The sequence below is a fragment of the Lepidochelys olivacea genome (assembly GCF_965140295.1).
Source record: "Lepidochelys olivacea isolate rLepOli2 genome assembly, chromosome: 1".
Classification (NCBI taxonomy): Eukaryota; Metazoa; Chordata; order Testudines; family Cheloniidae; genus Lepidochelys; species Lepidochelys olivacea.
This window is the reverse complement of record NC_140411.1, coordinates 310,101,760-310,123,300: the sequence shown is the minus strand read 5'-3', so window position 1 is coordinate 310,123,300 and position 21,541 is coordinate 310,101,760. Positions and strand designations below refer to the sequence as shown.

Here is a 21,541-nt window from a genome sequence, read left to right as displayed (position 1 = left end):
TAAAACTTAACTTAAAATAATAGTGGAAATTTGCTGTGTTCAATACAGTGTGTTCTAATCAGCCCCACAGAATAATTTTCACGTTATCCAAGTTTAAATAAACACAATTGAGATTAGTTAAATAATAAAGCAACAGTGAGGTATCTGATAACTGCAGGGAGCTTCTGCAGGTATGAATGACAATATAATTATTCTTTACTATAAGGCACAAACAACCACATAATAAAAATACCAGAACTGTCATTTTCTTCCATTGACAGAGTGCTGGGTGGTCTCTTTCTACCAATTTTCTCCAGTTTCTACACTGGCTTCCTATAGAATAGAGATTCAAGATCAAAATCTTGATCCTTATCTTCAAGGCCCTCAATGGCCTGGGCCTCACACACCTAAAAGACCATCCCAAGGTCCAGGCTGACGACTGTGGCTGTCCACCCCTCAGGCACAATGGAACTTTTTACCATAAGGGTACAGCTTATCTGTGCAGGGGCTAGTCTCAAATTGTGGAACAAATTCCCACAGGAACTAAGGACCATTACAAAACCCACCACCATCCACTCCATATGCAAGGCATATTTCTTTGACCTCGCCAGCGGCACTCTGGGTCTTCGGCGGCACGACCGTCACTCGTTCCGGGTCTTCGGCGGCACCTTGGTGGCGAGACCTTCAGTGCGAGTGAGGGCCTGCTGCCGGAGCGCCACTGGGTGAGTAAAAGTGTCGCAGTGGGTGGTGCCTTTTTTGGATTGCTCCCCCTGTTCCCTCCATCTGGCTGTTGTTAGTCTTGACACTTAATGCTGTAACGGAAGGCACTCAGATACTACAGCGACAAGGGCGGTATAAGAACCTATCAAGAACAGAGCAGAACTGACTTCCTGGGCTAGGATGAATAACAGAGCTGGGGTGGAGTTAAACAGCAGGCAGTTGATAGAAGAATAGAAGGAGTGTCCCTATGTGGAAAAATAAGCATCTGTGTGACTGGACAAGGCCAGATTGTGACTATAAGCCCCTAGTCAAATTGGTTTATAAAGTTTATAAATTAGATTCAGTGATGGATATTCTGAATGAATATTGGATTACTGACAAAATGTTTTTTATTAATTTGTATTAATTTGTTTCTCATCATTCTTACCTTGGTAGTGGTGCTCATGTCCATGTGCTACATTCAGTTTCCTGTCTTCAAGGACTGTCACTGTATATCCATATTGTGCTAGGATGCGCTGATATAGCTGAAGTTCTTTTTTATCACAGGAAGGAGGAATGTATAAAATTGCTCTTTTTGTATGACTCCCAAAGTACTTAAGAATGGAATCTTCGATCTAACAGAAAACAGAATGCAAAGACAATACCCATAAGACAAGGTAGGATCATGAAACACTGTTGTTATTTTTCACAAAACCATGCTATCATCTTAGATACCAAACCAAATGGAGATTTTCAAGAATATAAAAGTGTGGATTGAGGTACTTAATTGTCTAGTTCTCAAACGCTGGATCTTTAGAGCTAAATGCTCCTAAGGCCCAGGACCTTCACTCAGAACCAGGCCAAAGGAATAGAACCAAATGCATGAGACACAATGCAAAGTTTTCTACAACTGTTCCCCTCTTCACTATCAAAAACTGAAGATGTACAAACAGCCTGAGAGCCCAGTAAAAGTGATTCAGTTCTCATCTGCTGGTGTGGAGATAAGAGGAGGGAGGACAATGGGAGGTGTCTATGGGTGCTGGTCCACTAAGATTCAGTCACACAACCTGTCAGAATTCAAGAAGCTCTCAAAAGCCCCATACCTTGTCTTCACAGACTGTGAGCTTCGCAAGGCAAGGTCAATGTCCTTGTTCGTGTTTTGTACAAGCATATGGCCAGCGCTTAATAAACAATAACATGATATGTAACTTTTATGGGATGGGGAAGTGAAGTCAAGAGAACAGAAGGGAGGAGCCAGGAAAGGCCCCACTACCACTAATGTCAAGTCTGTCAGGCAGCATGGAAGAGGAGAGAGAGCAGCCGGGGGAGGGCTGAGAATTAGCATTGGAGATGTGGTTGCTCAGATGAAAGGAGAGGTTGGACTGAAGTCTTCCCAGGTGGTGCAGTGGGAGAGTGAAGTAAGACTAGTATTCAAGATGGTTGAGGGGAGGAGGATGCTGAATTGGGAGGGGATGCAGGTGGACACTAGGCAGGAGCGCTACTCTGCGAGCAGCCAGACATGCCAGAGTGTGACAGTGTCTCTATGCCAGCTGTGCTGGGCCAGGAAAGTAACTTACTTTAGGGAGAAGAGAAGCTCAGAAACCATGCTAAAATGGCCTGAGTAAAGCATGAGTAAAGCCATTTTATCGGGGATTCACCACAGGGTGATGAGCAACATAACCGGAGGCAGGTATCACCAGACTCATCCCCGTTCCGCATAGGTTAGCCGTGCTTCCTATATGCTCCACAGACTAAGACTTATGTTGTGAGTTTGGCATTTCATTTTGGAAGCAGTTCCTTCTATGGTCACTCTTATCCCTTGCAAGAGTGCGTTTCATTAATTTAGAGCCAGCTCTTGTGAAAGTTCTGCGTCCCACACTCATGAACCTCCGCTACTGGCTGACAGTTTCATTGTTCTAACGGGACCCAGATGTGTCAGAATGTCACGATAGCAATTTGATTCTATTGGTATTTGAGTAACACGCCGTGTGTGCACAGCAATATGTGGGGGGGATGAGAAGACTACAAATGCTAAGAGTCACACGGTACATAAAAATAGCATGTTCTGCATGGAAAAAAATGTGACTGTATTTGGAGTTTCCTAGATGCTGTTTTGCAGAAGGATAGTTACTTTATTAAACTGGATTTTCTCCCTGCGAGAAGTATTTCTATTTAGAGGGCTTTAATGCAGGGTTATCAAGTTATCTACTGGCAAGTACATGAACTTTAAGTTGACATTAGAAAAAAAATCTATTTTAAAAACTAAAAGTTGTCTAGTTTTAGTAAGTTTACATTGGAATGCACACAGGAAGTGCTATACAATTGAAGAGTCATCAGTCTTTATTAAGAGGCTACGCAGAAAAAAAAAGGACAGATTTTTGGTATAAACAAATGTCATTCAAGATGCTTCCAGTTGTTTATAGATCTGGTAAGTCACACTCACTGCCGTCTCTTCCCAAATCACAGGATGTAGCTTTATGTTACACTTGGCTCAAGTGTAAAATTCTTTGCCGCAGTATAAACTATTTTAGATCCCTGAATCACTAGTACTCTTCTGTTTTTATTATAGAACACACATCCCTATGAGTGGGATGAGCATAACTGATAACGAGACATGCTGAAATATGTCTATAATACTACGAGAGTCATCTAGATATATTTAATGAATCTGTAATCCAAGAACATTTTAGATGTTAGAATAGTCAGATAACAAATTCTGATCACATGCCTAAAGGAACAAGAATACATAGGAAATGATCAGGTCAGAATTACGTTACATAAACTTGTAATAGATCCTCCTCCTGTCCTTGTGGTATTTTTATAACATATTAGCAGTGAGACTGGCATGACCTGTGCTACATTGCCTTATAATACCCCTTCCACTCTCTCCTCTTCCTGTCCCCCATTCTGTTTTATTTTTTCTTCTATCTTTTCCTCTTGATCTTTTCTCTTCTGTACTTCCTATATAATTACAGAATCTACTAGAAGTCTTGTCTCCTCACATTCCTCCTTGTGGCTGCTCTACTCCTGACTCCCCATTCTCTCTTTCCCCTCCTTCCTCCCTTCCCTTCCCCTCCCCCACCTACCGTATGGTTCTTGCTTTGTACACTGGGTCTCTCCCCTACTCCTGCCCAATATGTGGTAACATCAGAGGTAATTAAGCCAGTCATCCCCGACTCCTTCCATTTCATGTACATAATGCAAGGGAGCCACTCCTCACTCCACTTTGCACAAGGAAACATGATTTTCTATGCCACTGTAAACCCAACAGGGTGAATTAAGGACAGACAGATAGAGAGCTTTGGGGCCAGATCCAGAGCCACGCTCAGGATCTGGCACTTAATTTGGAATCACTGTCTTTGCTTGGTTTGTGTCCATTCCTTTCTGATCTAGATTGCAGCTGTTTTGGGTAAGGCTTATGCTTTCCTCTGTCTGGCACCACCATGCACACTCCCAGTGCTCAAGAAATAACATTTATTTAATGCCCTTTTGTGTGCTTTCCATCAGAGGACATTCTGAACATGTCCCTACCATAAAATCTCTCCCTCTTTCATAATGGTAGGTAATTCGCCTGCAGCAACACTAGAGGATGCTTTTAGTATTTTGTTTAAAGCCGTTTTTAATTGTTTTTCCCACACACCCAAGTACATATCTATTTTAACCTGAAACTGAGGGGTACTCCAGGTACATTGCATGGGATGTACCTCACCCTCACAGCCCTCCCCCACCTCCACTAATATGCCAGGCAACCCTACACTTTAGGCAGCCTCTCTTGTCTTCAGGAGCACTATTGTTCCTTCCATTTCCACACATTTCGAACCTTCTCCTGCTCCCTATTAAAAAGCCTGTGTCCTTTCCCAAGTCAGCACCTGCTCCTCCCAGTCACTGCCTGACTCCACCGTCCCAGCTGCAAATCCTACCCTCTCCTTATCGCCCATTTATTCCCCTCACTCCCAGATCTAGCACTAGTCACTGTCCTCCCTCAACCACATCCACAGATGAGAGTAGACATGGAGCTTACATGGCATTTCCCTGCTGCGCCCTGCTTTCTGATGCCCCTGCTAATGATTGTTCAGGAGTTCCTTAGAGGAACTTTGAACCCTTACACTTCAGAAACTCTGCTTAAGGAGGACTTTTTAATATGATGGTGATAATATTTAGCTCCTTATATTGCTCTCCTCCAGAGATCTCAAAGAATTTGACAAAGAAGACTATATATCATTATCCCCATTTTACAGATTTGAAGATTGCAGCACACCGAGGTGAATGACTTGCCCCAGGTCATCCATCAGCTTGGTGGTAGAGACAGGAATGTAACTCAGGTTTTCAGAGTCTAGCATCCTATCCACTTGACTCAGATGTTTTGGTGTAACCTATTATTAAATCATTGACACCCTCTGAAGGGGAAGGTGGTCATATAGGAGCCTGAACCACTCTAGATACTAAATCAGAAAGGGAACTGTTACTAGCTGGTGGTTTTGAGAACTGTTTTCTCTTTTAATGTTATTTAATGCTTTTTAATTTAAGCCCTACTGACCAACATTAGTGAGCATAGAGCTGTTACTTTCTTTCTGCTACACCAATGCTTCCTTATTTTATCCCCCTGCTGGATAAGTGTTATGTTGGATGATGCCACCTCATGTTAGATACCTGTGGAGGTCTATGAATCATAGAATCATAGAATATCAGGGTTGGAAGAGACCTCAGGAGGTCATCTAGTCCAACCCCCTGCTCAAAGCAGGATCAATCCCCAACTAAATCATCCCAGCCAGGGCTTTGTCAAGCCTGACCTTAAAAACTTTTAAGGAAGGAGATTCCACCACCTCCCCAGGTAACGCATTCCAGTGTTTCACCACCCTCCTAGTGAAAAAGTTTTCCTAATATCCAACCTAAACCTCCCCCACTGCAACTTGAGACCATTACTCCTCATTCCTGTCATCTGCTACCACTGAGAACAGTCTAGATCCATCCTCTTTGGAACCCCCTTTCAGGTAGTTGAAAGCAGCTATCAAATCCCCCCTCATTCTTCTCTTCTGCAAACTAAACAATCCCAGTTCCCTCAGCCTCTCCTCATAAGTCATGTGTTCCTGTCCCCTAATAATTTTTGTTGCCCTCCGCTGGACGTTTTCCAATTTTTTCCACATCCCTCTTCTAGTGTGGGGCCCAAAACTGGACGCAGTACTCCAGATGAGGCCTCACCAATGTTGAATAGAGGGGAATGATCACGTCCCTCGATCTGCTGACAATGCTCCTACATATACATTCCAAAATGCCATTGGCCTTCTTGGCAACAAGGGCACACTGTTGACTCCTATCCAGCTTCTCGTCCACTGTAACCCCTAGGTCCTTTTCTGCAGAACTGCTGCCGAGCCATTCGGTCCCTAGCCTATAGTGGTGCATGGGATTCTTCCTTCCTAAGTGCAGGACTCTGCGCTTGTCCTTGTTGAACCTCATCAGATTTCTTTTGACCCAATCCTCCAATTTGTCTAGGGCCCTCTGTATCCTGTCCCTGCCCCTCCAGCGTATCTACCTCTCCTCCCAGTTTAGTGTCATCTGGAAACTAGCTGAGGGTGCAATCCACACCATCCACCAGATCATTAATGAAGATATTGAACAAAACCGGCCCAAGGACCGACCCTTGGGGCACTCCACTTGATACCGGCTGCCAACAAGACCTGGAACCATGGATCACTACTCGTTGAGCCCGACAATCTAGCCAGCTTTCTATCCACCTTATAATGCATTGATTCAGCCCATACTTCTTTAACTTGCTGGCAAGAATACTGTGGGAGACTGTATCAAAAGCTTTGCTAAAGTCAAGGAACAACACGTCCACTGATTTCCCCTCATCCACAGAGCCAGTTATCTTGTCATAGAAGGCATGACTTGCCCTTGGTGAATCCATGCTGACTGTTCCTGATTACTTTCCTCTTCTCTAAGTGCTTCAGAATTGATTCCTTGAGGACCTGCTCCATGACTTTTCCAGGGACTGAGGTGAGGCTGACTGACCTGTAGTTTCCAGGATCCTCCTCCTTCCCTTTTTTAAAGATGGGCACTACATTAGTCTTTTTCCAGTCATCCGGGACCTCCCCCGATCGCCATGAGTTTTCAAAGATAATGGCCAATAGCTCTGCAATCACATCCACCAACTCCTTTAGCACTCTCGGATGCAGCGCATCCGGCCCCATGGACTTGTGCTCATCCAGCTTTTCTAAATAGTCCCGAACCACTTCTTTCTCCACAGGGCTGGTCACCTCCTCCCCATGCTGGGCTGCCCAGTGCAGCAGTCTGGGAGCTGACCTTGTTCATGAAGACAGAGGCAAAAAAAAGCATTGAGTATATTAGCTTTTACCACATCCTCACTAGGTCACTAGGTTGCCTCCCTCATTCAGTAAGGGGATCACACTTTCCTTGACTTTCTTCTTGTTGCTAACATACCTGAAGAAACCCTTCTTGTTACCCTTAACATCTCTTGCCAGCTGCAACTCCAGGTGTGATTTGCCCTTCCTGATTTCACTCCTGCATGCCCGAGCAATATTTTTATACTCCTCCCTGGTCATTTGTCCAATCTTCCACTTCTTGTAAGCTTCTTTTTTGTGGTTAAGATCAGCAAGGATTTCACTGTTAAGCCAAGCTGGTCGCCTGTCATATTTACTATTCTTTCTACACATCAGGATGGTTTGTCCCTGTAACCTCAAAAAGGATTCTTGAAAATACAGCCAGCTGTCCTGGACTCCTTTCCCCCTCATGTTATTCTCCCAGGGGATCCTGCCCATCAGTTCCCTGAAGCTGTCAAAGACTGCTTTTCTGAATCATCTGTGGATGTGGTTGAGGGAGGACAGGGGCCAGTGCTAGATCTGGGAGTGAGTATTCTTGCCAGCAAGTTAAAAAAGTATGGATTGGATGAATGGACTATAAGGTGGATAAAAGCTGGTTTGATTGTCGGGCTCAACGGGTAGTAATCAACAGCTTGATGTCTAGTTGGCAGCCAGTATCAAGCGGAGTACCCCAGGGGTCGGTCCTGGGGCCGGTTTTGTTCAACATCTTTATCAATGATCTGGATGATGGGATTAATTGCCATTAATTAACCCTCAGCAAATTCGCAGATGACACTAAACTGTGGGGAGAGGTAGATAAGCTGGAGGGTAGGGATAGGGTCCAGAGTGACCTAGACAAATTGGAGGATTGGGCCAAAAGAAATCTGATGAGGTTCAACAAGGACAAGTGCAGAGTCCTGCACTTAGGAAGGAAGAATCACATGCACCTCTGCAGGCTGGGGACCAACTGGCTAAGCAGCAGTTCTGCAGAAAAGGACCTTGGGATTACAGTGAATAAGAAGCTAGATATGAGTCAGCAGTGTGCCCTCGTTGCCAAGAAGACCAACGGCATATTGGGCTGTATTAGTAGGAGTGTTGCCAGCAAATCAAGGGAAGTGATTTTTCCCCTCTGTCATAAATATAAAGGGAAGGGTAAACCCCTTTGAAATCCCTCCTGGCCAGGGGAAAGCTCCTCTCACCTGTAAAGGGTTAAGAAGCTAAAGGTAACCTCCCTGGCACCTGACCAAAATGACCAATGAGGAGACAAGATACTTTCAAAAGCTGGGAGGAGGGAGAGAAAAAAAGGGTCTGTGTGTCTGTCTAGATACTGGTTTTCTGCCGGGGATAGACCAGGAATGGAGTCTTAGAACTTTTAGTAAGTAATCTAGCTAGGCATGTGTTAGATTATGATTTCTTTAAATGGCTGAGAAAAGAACTGTGCTGAATAGAATAACTATTTCTGTCTGTGTATCTTTTTTGTAACTTAAGGTTTTGCCTAGAGGGGTTCTCTATGTTTTTGAAGCTAATTACCCTGTAAGATATCTACCATCCTGATTTTACAGGGGGGATTTCTTTACCTCTATTTACTTCTATTTTTATTAAAAGTCTTCTTGTAAGAAACTGAATGCTTTTTCATTGTTCTCAGATCCAAGGGTTTGGGTCTGTGGTCACCTATGCAAATTGGTGAGGCTTTTTATCCAACATTTCCCAGGAAAGGGGGGGTGCAAGTGTTGGGAGGATTGTTCATTGTTCTTAAGATCCAAGGGTCTGGGTCTGTAGTCACCTAGGCAAATTGGTGAGGCTTTTTACCAAACCTTGTCCAGGAAGTGGGGTGCAAGGTTTTGGGAAGTATTTTGGGGGGGAAAGACGCGGGCAAACAGCTCTTCCCCAGTAACCAGTATTAGTTTGGTGGTGGTAGCAGCCAATCCAAGGACAACGGGTGGAATATTTTGTACCTTGGGGAAGTTTTGACCTAAGCTGGTAAAGATAAGCTTAGGAGGTTTTTCATGCAGGTCCCCACATCTGTACCCTAGAGTTCAGAGTGAGGGAGGAACCTTGACACCCTCTATTCAGCACTGGTGAGGCCACACCTGGAGTACTGCCTCCAGTTTTGGTCCCCCCACTGGAGAAGGGATGTGGACAAATTGGAGAGATTTCAGTGGAGGGCAACAAAAATGAACAGGCTTGTATCAAACACTGCTCAGTCAGAATGGGGCAGAGGCCTAGAATCTGTGTGGCACCATTCCCTGCTCAGCCAGGAGAGCTCTGTTTGAAAATCCCACTGAAGGATTATACTTCTGCAGAGTCCGCTCTATGTCTCCTATGAAGCAGATACATGGGAAGTCTGCCACATGGCTCCTGAAGGAGCAGTGCTTCCAGGGCAGAGGGCCCCACTGTGGTAGACACAGACAGGCTATCTTCTATAGATCCTCTATAGATCTAGGAGTGCCTTTCCAGTGAATTCTCTGGTCCCTGGGCTTGGAGGCCTCAGCCCATGCCAACTCTGATGCCATCCTAAACCGTCCTTATGATGATATGCTCCCATCGGAAGGAGCAAGATGGCTCCTGGTATTGCCAAACTTCTCCTCCCTCCCTCTTGGACTTCAGTTGTACTGCACACGGAATCTTCCCTAGGCTATGGATTAGCTGGAATATTTATAACACACTAACCTTACAAATATGCCAATACACCAATTAAACACAATGCAGTCAGAGAGAGAGAGAGATGAAAGACCGCAGTTACAACGGAGCAATGAAGCAGGCTTCAGTTCTTAGGCAAATGTTTTTAAAAGTGCTGTAACTGGAAGATGGCCAGACACTGTTCCTATTGCTCATTAGGGACACTGATATTCATCAAAAAAACAGTTCAAACAACAAACTTTACATAAAAAAGCACTTCTGGCGAAAACATCCAGCACTGCCTTTCTAAAGTACCTAGACAGAAACCTTCCATATTCATTGCTGCCTCTGGAAACCAGTGATAAAATGGGTTCTGATATAGATTTTCCACACAAACAGAATCTACCACTACGGACATGTCCAGTTGCCTTGGAGATCTTGTTCGGGCTACACACATCAGAGAAACTTTCAAAAAAGTAAGTCCTTCAGGTTGTTGGTCGCTAACATTTCCCACCACACACATACAGCCAAAACTAAAGCAATAAGAACCAAGTAAATCAACTAGTGGTGCACTCTGAAGGGTCGTCCTCCATAACTCCTGTAGTTTAACTATTAAATAAATGGCATTTCTATCAACTGACTTTCACAAAAATTCAATTTAGGATGATGGGATCTGTGGGAGTCAGATTTTGGGAATTCTGAATGTAGCAGCATGACCTGACGTTTAAGCTGATGCTATTAAATAATATAAGAGAAAGCTCAACGCTATTTCTCCCCTTTTTTCAAGATCCATGTGCAGTGCTCCCAAATTTATTTCCTCACCCCTGTATTTTCGGAGCACTCTGCATTCCTATACACATGTACAATTTCCTCTCTGTTTTCTTAACAAGTGAGGGTAGGGTTTTTAAAAAAACCTATAGTTGCATTGTATTAACAACAAATTGGCCAAATTAAATAACGTTTCCCTTATGCAGCAAGTGATCCCATATTTGTTTCCAGTACTCTATATAAAATACATTACGTCACTATCCACGTTGATCTAGTTACCAGTAGGAGTCTGTCAGAATTTCCAATATTATAGCAACAACATTCATATTTCTAAAGTTAGGGTTTGCCAGTTTTGCTTCTATAAACCCTTTTTCTCAGCCATAAAAATTCACTCTGGGCTGAGACTTGGCATAAAAGGAGCAGAACTCAACAGATTAAAATAATCTGTTCAAATACTGTATCATTTTACCGCTTTGACTCTTTTTGGTACTCCGATAGCTTGACTGTGTGGTGGGATTAGTCCAGAAGGTGAATTAACTGCCTTTGGAATATTCAAAAATAATTTTGAAATGAAGACAAGTTTCTGTTTTAAAGCTAGTTTAATAAAGGTTTTTCTTCCCAGATTAGAAATTTCAGGTTCTTTGTTAGCAGGTGGATTTACTACATGTGCACCCATGTAAAAGGAACTAGTGAACAGCATCTCTGGCCCCAGTTCTACAAAACAAACATGGATGCATCCGATGAAGTGAGCTGTAGCTCACGAAAGCTCATGCTCAAATCAATTTGTTAGTCTCTAAGGTGCCACAAGTCCTCCTTTTCTTTTTGCAGATACAGACTAACACGGTGCTACTCTGAAACCTGTCATTATGCAAGGCACTGAATTTAGCCATATGAAGTGGAAATCTATCAACTTCATGAAAAAACTCATACAGATACAGACATCATCTTCCTTTCCAAATGCAAACAGATGGACACCATACCAAAAGGACTGAAGGTAAAAAATCCATTACAATCTACATACCACACAGACTATGCTGACAGCTTGTGCCACACGCTCTCAAAGAAACTGCGGAACCACCTGATCAACATCCTCTACAGCAAACAGGGAAAGATTAAGAATGAGCTCTCAAAACTGGATACTCTCATAAAAAACAACCTTCCACACAAAATTCCTCGTGGCTGGACTTTACTAAAACTAGACAAGCCATTTACAACACACACTTTGCTTCTCTGCAAAAGAAAAAGGACATTAAACTATCTAAACTACTGCATGCCACAAGGGGCCACAATAGTGGTTCCCTTAATCCACCAAGCAATATTGTTAATCTATCCAACTATACTCTCAGCCCAGCAGAAGAATCTGTCCTATCTCAGGGCCTCTCCTTCTGCCCCTCCACCCCCACGAACATGATACAGTTCTGTGGTGACCTAGAATCCTATTTTCGACGTCTCCAACTCAAGGAATATTTCCAACACACCTCTGAACAACATACTAACCCACAGAGACCTTCCTACCAAGACTACAAAAAGAAGGATTCTGGGTGGACTCCTCCTGAAGGTCGAAACAACAGACTGGACTTCTACATAGAGTGTTTCCGCCGATGTGCACGGGCTGAAATTGTGGAAAAGCAACATCACTTGCCCCATAACCTCAGCTGTGCAGAACACAATGCCATCCACAGCTTCAGAAATAACTCTGACATCATAATCAAAAAGGCTGACAAAGGAGGTGCTGTCGTCATCATGAATAGGTCGGAATATAAACAAGAGGCTGCTAGGCAACTCTCCAACACCACTTTCTACAGGCCATTACCCTCTGATCCCACTGAGGGTTACCAAAAGAAACTACAGCATTTGCTCAAGAAACTCCCTGAAAAAGCACAAGAACAAATCTGCACAGACACACCCCTGGAACCCCGACCAGGGGTATTCTATCTGCTACCCAAGATCCATAAACCTGGAAATCCTTGACGCCCTATCATCTCAGGCATTGGCACCCTGACAGCAGGATTGTCTGGCTATGTAGACTCCCTCCTCAGGCTCTACGCTACCAGCACTCCCAGCTATCTTCGAGACACCACGGACTTCCTGAGGAAACTACAATCCATCAGTGATCTTCCTGAAAACACCATCCTAGCCACTATGGATGTAGAAGCCCTCTACACGAACATTCCACACAAAGATGGACTACAGGCCATCAGGAACACTATCCCCAATAATGTCACGGCAAACCTGGTGGCTGAACTTTGTGACTTTGTCCTCACCCATAACTATTTCACATTTGGGGACAATGTATACCTTCAAATCAGCGGCACTGCTATGGGTACCCGCATGGCCCCACAGTATGCCAACACTTTTATGGCTGACTTAGAACAACGCTTCCTCAGCTCTCGTCCCCTAATGCCCCTACTCTACTTGCACTACATTGATGACATCTTCATCATCTGGACCCATGGAAAAGAAGCCCTTGAGGAATTCCACTATGATTTCAACAATTTCCATCCCACTATCAACCTCAGCCTGGACCAGTCCACACAAGAGATCCACTTCCTGGACACTACGGTGCTAATAAGCGATGGTCACATAAACACCACCCTATACCGGAAACCTACTGACCGTTATACCTACCTACATGCCTCCAGCTTTCATCCAGACCACACCACATGATCCATTGTCTACAGCCAAGCTCTTTGATACAACAGCATTTGCTCCAACCCCTCAGAGACAAACACCTACGAGATCTCTATATAGCATTCTTACAACTACAATACCCACCTGCTGAAGTGACGAAACAGATTGACAGAGCCAGAAGAGTACCCAGAAGTTACCTACTACAGGACAGGCCCAACAAAGAAAATAACAGAACGCCACTAGCCATCACCTTCAGCCCCCAACTAAAACCTCTCCAGCGCAACATCAAGGATCTACAACCTATCCTGAAGGACGACCCATCACTCTCACAGATCTTGGGAGACAGGCCAGTCCTTGCTTACAGACAGCCCCCCAACCTGAAGCAAATACTCACCGGCAACCGCACACCACACAACAGAACCACTAACCCAGGAACCTATCCTTGCAACAAAGCCTGTTGCCAACTGTGTCCACATATCTATTCAGGGAACACCATCATAGGGCCTAATCACATCAGCCACACTATCAGAGGCTCATTCACCTGCACAGCTACCAATGTGATCTATGCCATCATGTGCCAGCAATGCCCCTCTGCCATGTACATTGGCCAAACTGGACAGTCTCTGTGTAAAAGAATAAATGGACACAAATCAGACGTCAAGAATTATAACATTCAAAAACCAATCAGAGAACACTTCAATCTCTCTGGTCACTCGATTACAGACCTAAAAGTTGCAATTCTTCAACAAAAAAACTTCAAAAGCAGACTCCAACGAGAGACTGCTGAATTGGAATTAATTTGCAAACTGGATACAATTAACTTAGGCTTGAATAAAGACTGGGAGTGGATCGGTCATTACACAAAGTAAAACTATTTCCCCATGTTTATTTCCTCCACCCCCACACGCCCATCCCCTCACCCCACCCCGCTGTTCCTCAGACGTTCTTGTCAACTGCTGGAAATGGCCCACCTTGATTATCACTACAAAAGGTTTTTTCCCCCCTACTGTCCTGCTGGTAACAGCTCACCTTACCTGATCACTCTCGTTACAGTGTGTATGGTAACTAACACCCATTGTATCATGTTCTCTATGTATATACATCTCCCCACTGTATTTTCCACTGAATGCCTCCGATGAAGTGAGCTGTAGCTCATGAAAACTTATGCTCAAATAAATTTTTTAGTCTCTAAGGTGCCACAAGTACTCCTTTTCTTTTTGCAAATACAGACTAACAGGGCTGTTACTCTGAAACCTGTCATTATACAGAGTCACTGACACCTACTTAAGCTTTGATATGCAGTTTTAGATGATCTGCAAAGTGAGGTTTAAAGAAACCATGATGGACTAGCAAGTGAATAAATGTATGTAAAAGAAGAGTTTGTAATTATGTTTTAAATGTACATAATGAACTGGGGGGGAAGGGAGGGGAAATGAAAGAAAATATTTGTGTCCTATTCGGTCAACTCTCAAAAAAGTATGCTCGGTTAAAAACCAAAACAAAATGTACGTTGCTTAGGCTTTCAATGAACTACAAAAACAACTAGATTCACATAATACTAAAGCTCTAAATGATGTAATTATTTTCTATTGTAAAATGAGCATCTACTTTATGCGTATTATAGAATGGCTGGGGAAATTGTCTGCCTAGGAGAAAATCCTTTGTCATTTTTTTCTTTAAATTGGTTTGGATTTTTTTAGGTTATGCTACTATAAAAATACAATAGATTTTACTGGTCTTTCTTTAGCTTACATAACCCTAAAGCTGTTCCAGTTTAAAATATGAAATCTGGTCAGCAATTAGCTCAGACACTACATAAATACTGTTGTTGCTTTGGCCAAAAAGAAATTAGCTGAGATATTTAAAATTGAAAGGGGAAATCAGTTCCTTGGAGGTTTTTGAGATTCTTGGCTTATTGTGTACCACCACAAATATTGAGGCATTATCCATGTCTGACAGGCAAGCAAAAACAGTTTGAATGGTTGCTACAGAATTTCACTGATCATTACTTCATTGTGACAAATTAAACTCTTCTTCTGAAGACAATGGCCCCGATTCTCAGGTCTGGCTGAGCTCCTCCCAGTGCAGGACCCATCACCTTTTAAACTACCTGATTTTGGCCCCTTTACCCCACAATGTAAATTACAGGAAGCCTCAGGATTGCTGTCTCTGGCATACAGCTGCTCACAACCTCCAGGGACTATTCCAGCTACTGGGAATAGTTTGAGCACAGTAGCACTCTGGCCACATTCCCTTTTGCCTGACATGCTGCCTGCGTTGGATACTGCAAAGGGGTGACAGAGATCTTCTGTGCCAGCTGTATGTCACCCAATTAAACAGGCTTTATGGGCCCTTTACACACCGGGAACTCCTCAAAAGAAACACAATGTGAAAAGGAATCAAGCCCTATGTGAACAATGACAGTATTTTCAATGACACAGACAGGCGGTCAGAGAACTGACTAAATCCCATTGCTTTCAGTTAGAAGAGAACCAGCAGCGTAAGAGTGGATCCATCTAGATTTTTAGACAGCACTTACTAGGACAGCGTTCTGGTCCATGCCTTGGAATCCTAAGAACTACTGCAATACAAATAATAATAAATAACAGAAAACTTTGAATTAGTTTCACCATCCTTTAGGCTGAGCATTTGGGGCATTAGAGAGTCTTCCTTAATTCCAAAGGAGTCTTCTACACATTTTGTTGACTTGCACCATAGTGCATACAAATACAAATAAGGTGTTCTTGTTACTGTTTTATTTCACTTTTAAGTTCAAACACTTCCTGCATTGTTACAGGGAAGTTAATTTCCTGTTTTGCTTTCTGGAAGGCATTTAAAATGTTTTGGCTTACATGCTACAAGATTTCCCACTCAGGAAGAAGTGGGTTTTGGATCGAAATGGTTGGAATGTGATTCTGCTTCCCATTGTTTGCTGAATAAATATAGAACAGGCAAGTAAATTATGGTGATTTACTTTGATAGTTAGTTTCTGATGATGATATAAGCCACAAAAGTGAAGCTTGAGTTGCTGGCAGTCAATCACCAAGATGGAAGCATAGTGCTATCATTCAAAATTCCCTTGCTTCATGATTGTATACAGTTCATGGAACCAAATTCCAGTGCTATACCCCAGACAGACTACAAACCAAATCCCACTTGGCTAATTCACAAGAGCTGTTCCATGGATTTTAATAGAACTACTCACATGAGTGAAGTGAACAAGATCAGACCTGCTTTCTCCCTCCCTGTCCAGCTGCTGTCATCCCCCCTCCCACAGCTTCTCCTCCTCCTATGTGACAAACCCAATGAAACTGAGGAGTGATCAAAAAACTTTGTCTCCACTCTTCCCCGACTGCCTCCCACCACAGCATCTCTGCCTCCTCGTTTGTGTAAAAATAACTTTGCTTTACTGCCCCAGTATTTTTATATTCTACATTGCAGGAAGAGGTTTTGCTGCTCTACTAGGGTGAATTGGTTTCATCCCCTACCTCATGGCTATGAATTTAATTGGCTAAATCACATCACTGGCAGCGGCACTGTGGTTAACCCTGGATTCCATGCTGGATAAATTCCATTCTCCCACATTGTTTTCTACTATTTTGGTGCAAAGAGAAGCTTCTCTGTCTAATTATGTTATAGCAAAACTCTGAACATAATCTTAAGGAACAAATTCAGCATAGGACAAAATTCACCCCACAAAAGGTCCTTTTTGCCATCTGAATCCCACTTAATCCCTTGATACTGAGTTTAAGTGTAATATGGGAACTTGTGCAGGCTCTCTGTACTAAGGTCAGTTTCACCTCAGTCTCTTGAACCTAATCCCGTTTACTTATATGAACACTGCACAACTATTTTCACACACATTGTGCTGTACATTTACTTCTCATGAGAGGTGTGCTAGTGGTCTGAGCACAGGACTGGGAGCCAGGAACTTCAGAGTTCTAATTCCAGCACTCATACTGCCTCCCCACTCTAGCCTTCATTACTTCACCGGTAAAAGAGGGTGATTACATGAGAAGTAGGATGGTCCAGTGGTTGACAGTCCCCATGAGCTGAGGACTTGGAAGACCTGGGCTCAATTCCCTGCTCTGCTACAGACTTCCTAGATGACACTGAGAAAGTCACTTAGTTTCTCTGCACCTCAGTTCCCTATCTCACAGGGGTCTTGTGAGGATAACGTCACTAAACATTGTGAAGTGCTCAGATACTATAATAATGAGGGGCATATATGTACCGTACACAGACAGTTCTTCAGAAGCATGTTGTGAGGCGGAATTCAATTACTAACTAGGTATTCCAAAATAATAGCCTAAAGTTAGGAGTTATTGGGTGCTCAACAATTCTGAAAATCAGGCAGTTGCCTAAATATGGTCTTAAGAACCTAATTTTAGGCACCCATTTTTGAACATCTTGGTGTTTGTGTTCTAAATGGTTTTGAAAATGAAAAACCACTACAGCAAACTGCTAAGTATGATTGGACAAGAGGCTCGGAAATAAGTCCGTAAAGTAAGTCTCCTAAATTTATAGGTAAGCACATAATTATGTGGCATGATATCTCTGGGTGCCCATCACCTTCGAAAACCTGGCTACAGATCAAGGTGCCTAATTTTAGGCACCAAAGTTTTGCCCATTGTGCCTGTAAAAATGGGTCTGCACGATCAGCCTTTGAGATCTGGCAAGCTTTCCAAACTGTTACCCAAATCTGTGTTCTGGACATTAATTTTTTTTTTTTTTTTTTTTTTGCATTATACTGAAAGGCAAATCAGTGACTCCAAATCAGTGAATATTGCATGGGCTTAAAGACATACTTACATACTAAATGGACACATCAACTTTCTAGCATTATATTGATCCACATTTTTGGAAACAACAGCTTTAAACAATTAGAGAGATTCCAGTCTCTGAGATGTAAGTAGCAAAACTGTACATCTCCAGAAACCTGCCAATGCGCTTCCCTGGTTGGTTCATAAAAGACATCAGGTTTCATCTTAAAGTCATTTGTGCTATGTGGACCCACAAATCAAGGTAGCATTTCATTGCATGTGTAGTAACCAAGTGGAATTGTTGCCACTGCTGTTTTATAACACTTGGGGAGGGGAGTCCTCTGCTGCAATAACAAGCCGAGGACCAACCTGCCACTCCCAGGTTTGACACCACGCTAACTGTTTTTCTGACTGAAGAAAAGTCTGATCCTATACCTACACTATCCCTGAACAAGCCAGAGGAGATTCTGCAGCACAACACAAGATGTTTCCTCATCCCAGATGCATCAGAATCACCTACCGTGATTTAAAGGACAACATCACAGGCATGGTTTTTATTTTCTTTCAGTGCTATGCATGATATTCACTCAGGGTCCTGCTTTCAATATATGCTGAAAATTGCCATTTTAGTGAACATAAGATTCTTGACAGTAAGATCATTTTCTAGAATATTCACAGTAACTACACACAACTGAAGTCAATTAATTAATGTGGTTGAGCATGTGGACAATATTTTGCAGTATTTGTCCAGCTTTATTCATGAATATGCAAAAAAAAAGGGGGGAGATTTAATTGAAACTGTTTTGCAACCTTAACTACCACGGGTGCACCTACTATTGCATAATAAACCAGTGTAACATTTCAAGCATAACAAATTTGCCATGGGTACCACCGGGTACTTGTCATAATAAACCAATGTAAAAGTTCATCCATCACAATTTGCTCTAGGCTAAAAATGTGTGCACAGTTTGTGAGCACACCACGGAAGCACCATGGCAGATTTTTTGGGGAAGGCTGATTTCATTGTTCCTAGTCTCTGAGATTAGTCATGCAATCTAAAGATGTTCTAGAGAAAGACCGAGAACATCCACCACACATGCAAGACATTTCATTCCATAAGGCTCACGCAGGAACTTCTTAGACATGTAGCCAACAAGCGGTAGGTGGCCTTCTGAATAATAAGGAGAACGTATGTTAAAACAGCACATGCTTGAAAAACATTTTTATGACAGTTAAAAGATGCATTTAAAAAATACGATAGGTTCAGTATGTGCATGCAGTAGTCACATCTATGGATACAGGAAGATAATAAATGCCGCATATTGTAATAGCATAAACTTCTCACTCAACCGAAACTGCCCCAGCACAGAAGCCGTTGCTAAGTCTGCATGTTTGTTAAATCAAAACAGGGAAGGAAATATCCATCAAACATGTTAACCAAGCTTCACAGCTGCTCCCACCAGCTCTTACAAATATTAAGCTGTTTAGTATAAAATGCTCATCCGCGTTTATGGCTACAGTAATCAAAAGAGAATAGATCCGTAATCATGAAAAGTCACAAAATAGAAGATGATGCAACTACATTGCCAAATATACGAATTGCGTTTGTAAATTTAATTGTATTTGTTACCTAGTTGAAGAAAACTTAGAGAGAGTAGTTAAAATTCAACTAAAAGACAAAATTATGGTAGTTAAATTCTGGACTAGATTTCTGGAAGCCATGAGAAAAATCTGAATTCACAATTGAAAAATAAATCTGAGGATTCTTCCACACATATGGGTTAAAGGTTCAAGCAAGCTATTGAACCCGATCTGTTTTTAATTGTCACAACAGATGTTCTTTACAATGGCTGTCATAAAGTCAATTCTTTTGACCTTTCAGAGTGAAGTATAACTAAGCAAACCAGTGAAAGGTCTTCTAAATAAGATATTTTATTTTCAAAGGTCTGAACTAAACTGCTTTATGCAGATGCCACCCAACAGATATGTCCTCGAATAATCTTTACAGTCATTAATAGTTTCTATTTGTACTAGTGCTGCCATAATGGTAATTTGACAACAAAATCCATCCGAAACTATTACCAACACCCTCCAGGATTCAACAAAACCTGATACAATTGTGCTAGTGCTCATCACAGATTCCAAAATAAATACAACTAGCGTGGCCTGGACCACTTGACAAGCCATCGGTAACAACAGCCAACAAAAAAGTAACAGGGTCTGCATTTGTCTAACGTTCTAATACGTATCTCAGCCACACTATACAAAATAAACATGTGATCAGGTAACATAAAGACAAAGAGAAATTTGCTGTTCAAAAGCCTTCTGAGTAAATAATGTCCATGTCATTTGACAACAAGAAGAAAGTTTTAGAAATACAGTTTATTTTAGCTTTTCACCAGAATCCCAGTGAAGTTCAAAAAGCACGAGCAGATAACTTCAAAACAGTACAGCTACGTTCTCAGTGCTAATAAATGTTTGAGGGAAAGAGTCTATGCTAATGACTAGCCTCAGTCATTTTTATGAAGTCCCACTGAAATTTGATTTACATGTCTGTCCTATAAAGTTCCTGACCCCATTTCTAAAGACAAAACAAAATATGTGCTGCACAGCAAGTAGAAGATGACTGAAGTTTCCATGGAGTCAAAAAAATAATGCAATGCTTTAATCAAAGCATTAGGGATTCATTTGACAATAAAAGTGTGCCGAGGAACGAGTTAATGGGCTGTGTTTACAAGTATTTCATTATCACTAGGTCACTCGCATGCTTATTTGTACACACTTCAAACTCAATGTTAATTTTAGTTGGACATAAATGGTCTTGCTGGACTCATCCCAGGCCATTATTGCAGCTAGGGTTGCCAACTCTGACTGAATCTATTCTGGGAGATTTTTTTTTTTCTAACATGACAATGTCATTTTCTTAAAATATCCTATTAAAATCTCCCAGATTGCTTTCAATAGTCCCCGGGAGATCGATGCCAATTCCAGGAGACTCCCCGCAAATCCTGGAAGGATGGCAAACCTATCTGCAAAAAGAAAAGGAGTACTTGTGGCACCTTAGAGACTAACCAATTTATTTGAGCATTTACTTGAGTGAGCTGTAGCTCACGAAAGCTCATGCTCAAATAAATTGGTTAGTCTCTAAGGTGCCACAAGTACTCCTTTTCTTTTTGCGAATACAGACTAACACGGCTGTTACTCTGAAACCTAACTGCAGCACACTCATTGAGTTGACTTACCTTATTCACTGTTTGTGAATTACTGGAAGGGAGGAAGCAATGAGTGTGCCTTGAAGAGACCTCCCTGTATCTCTCTTGCTGTGACTCAGCTAGTTTGTTTGGTGAAGTCCCATTATAAACTGCCAGAAGGAGTCGTTTGGTCCGTATAGGTGGCAGGATCTGGTAGAAAAGATAGATACCCACCACCAGCACCAGAAGGAAGGGGCGAGGGCGACACAGCCTGAGGCGAGAGAGAATCTGCCCACAAACCATGACCACTTTGCCTTTTTCACTTTGCCCTTTTCCACATCACAGGAACATTCGCAGCAGCCACTTTCCATCGGCACGAAAAAGACAAAGGAGTGTTTTTCCACAACTAATTCAAGTTCTTCCCATTCCTGATGCTGAACTCCCCCATGGTGCCGAACAAGAAGTCATAGGTTCAAAAGGCAGAAAGCGCTCCAAAGAGCTCTTCATAAAGGTTACAGAAATAGAATCCAACCTGTGCAAAACACAAACAAACAAATAGCAATTATCGTCTCAC

The 21,541-nt window shown here is 42.5% G+C and overlaps 1 protein-coding gene across 2 annotated transcripts in view; it reads right to left on the bottom strand.

Moving 5' to 3' along the window:
- Nucleotides 1-21,541, bottom strand: part of CPED1 (cadherin like and PC-esterase domain containing 1) — a 223,990-nt gene that overhangs the window by 195,624 nt on the left and 6,825 nt on the right. For both annotated transcript variants that reach the window (XM_084632653.1, XM_084632652.1), the window contains 2 exons: nucleotides 21,019-21,499; nucleotides 1,127-1,313 (listed from right to left, as the gene is read on the bottom strand). In XM_084632653.1, the coding sequence (XP_084488779.1) occupies nucleotides 1,127-1,313; nucleotides 21,019-21,270 (439 nt within the window). In that variant the 5' untranslated portion in view covers nucleotides 21,271-21,499. The remainder of the gene's footprint in view (nucleotides 1-1,126; nucleotides 1,314-21,018; nucleotides 21,500-21,541) is intronic.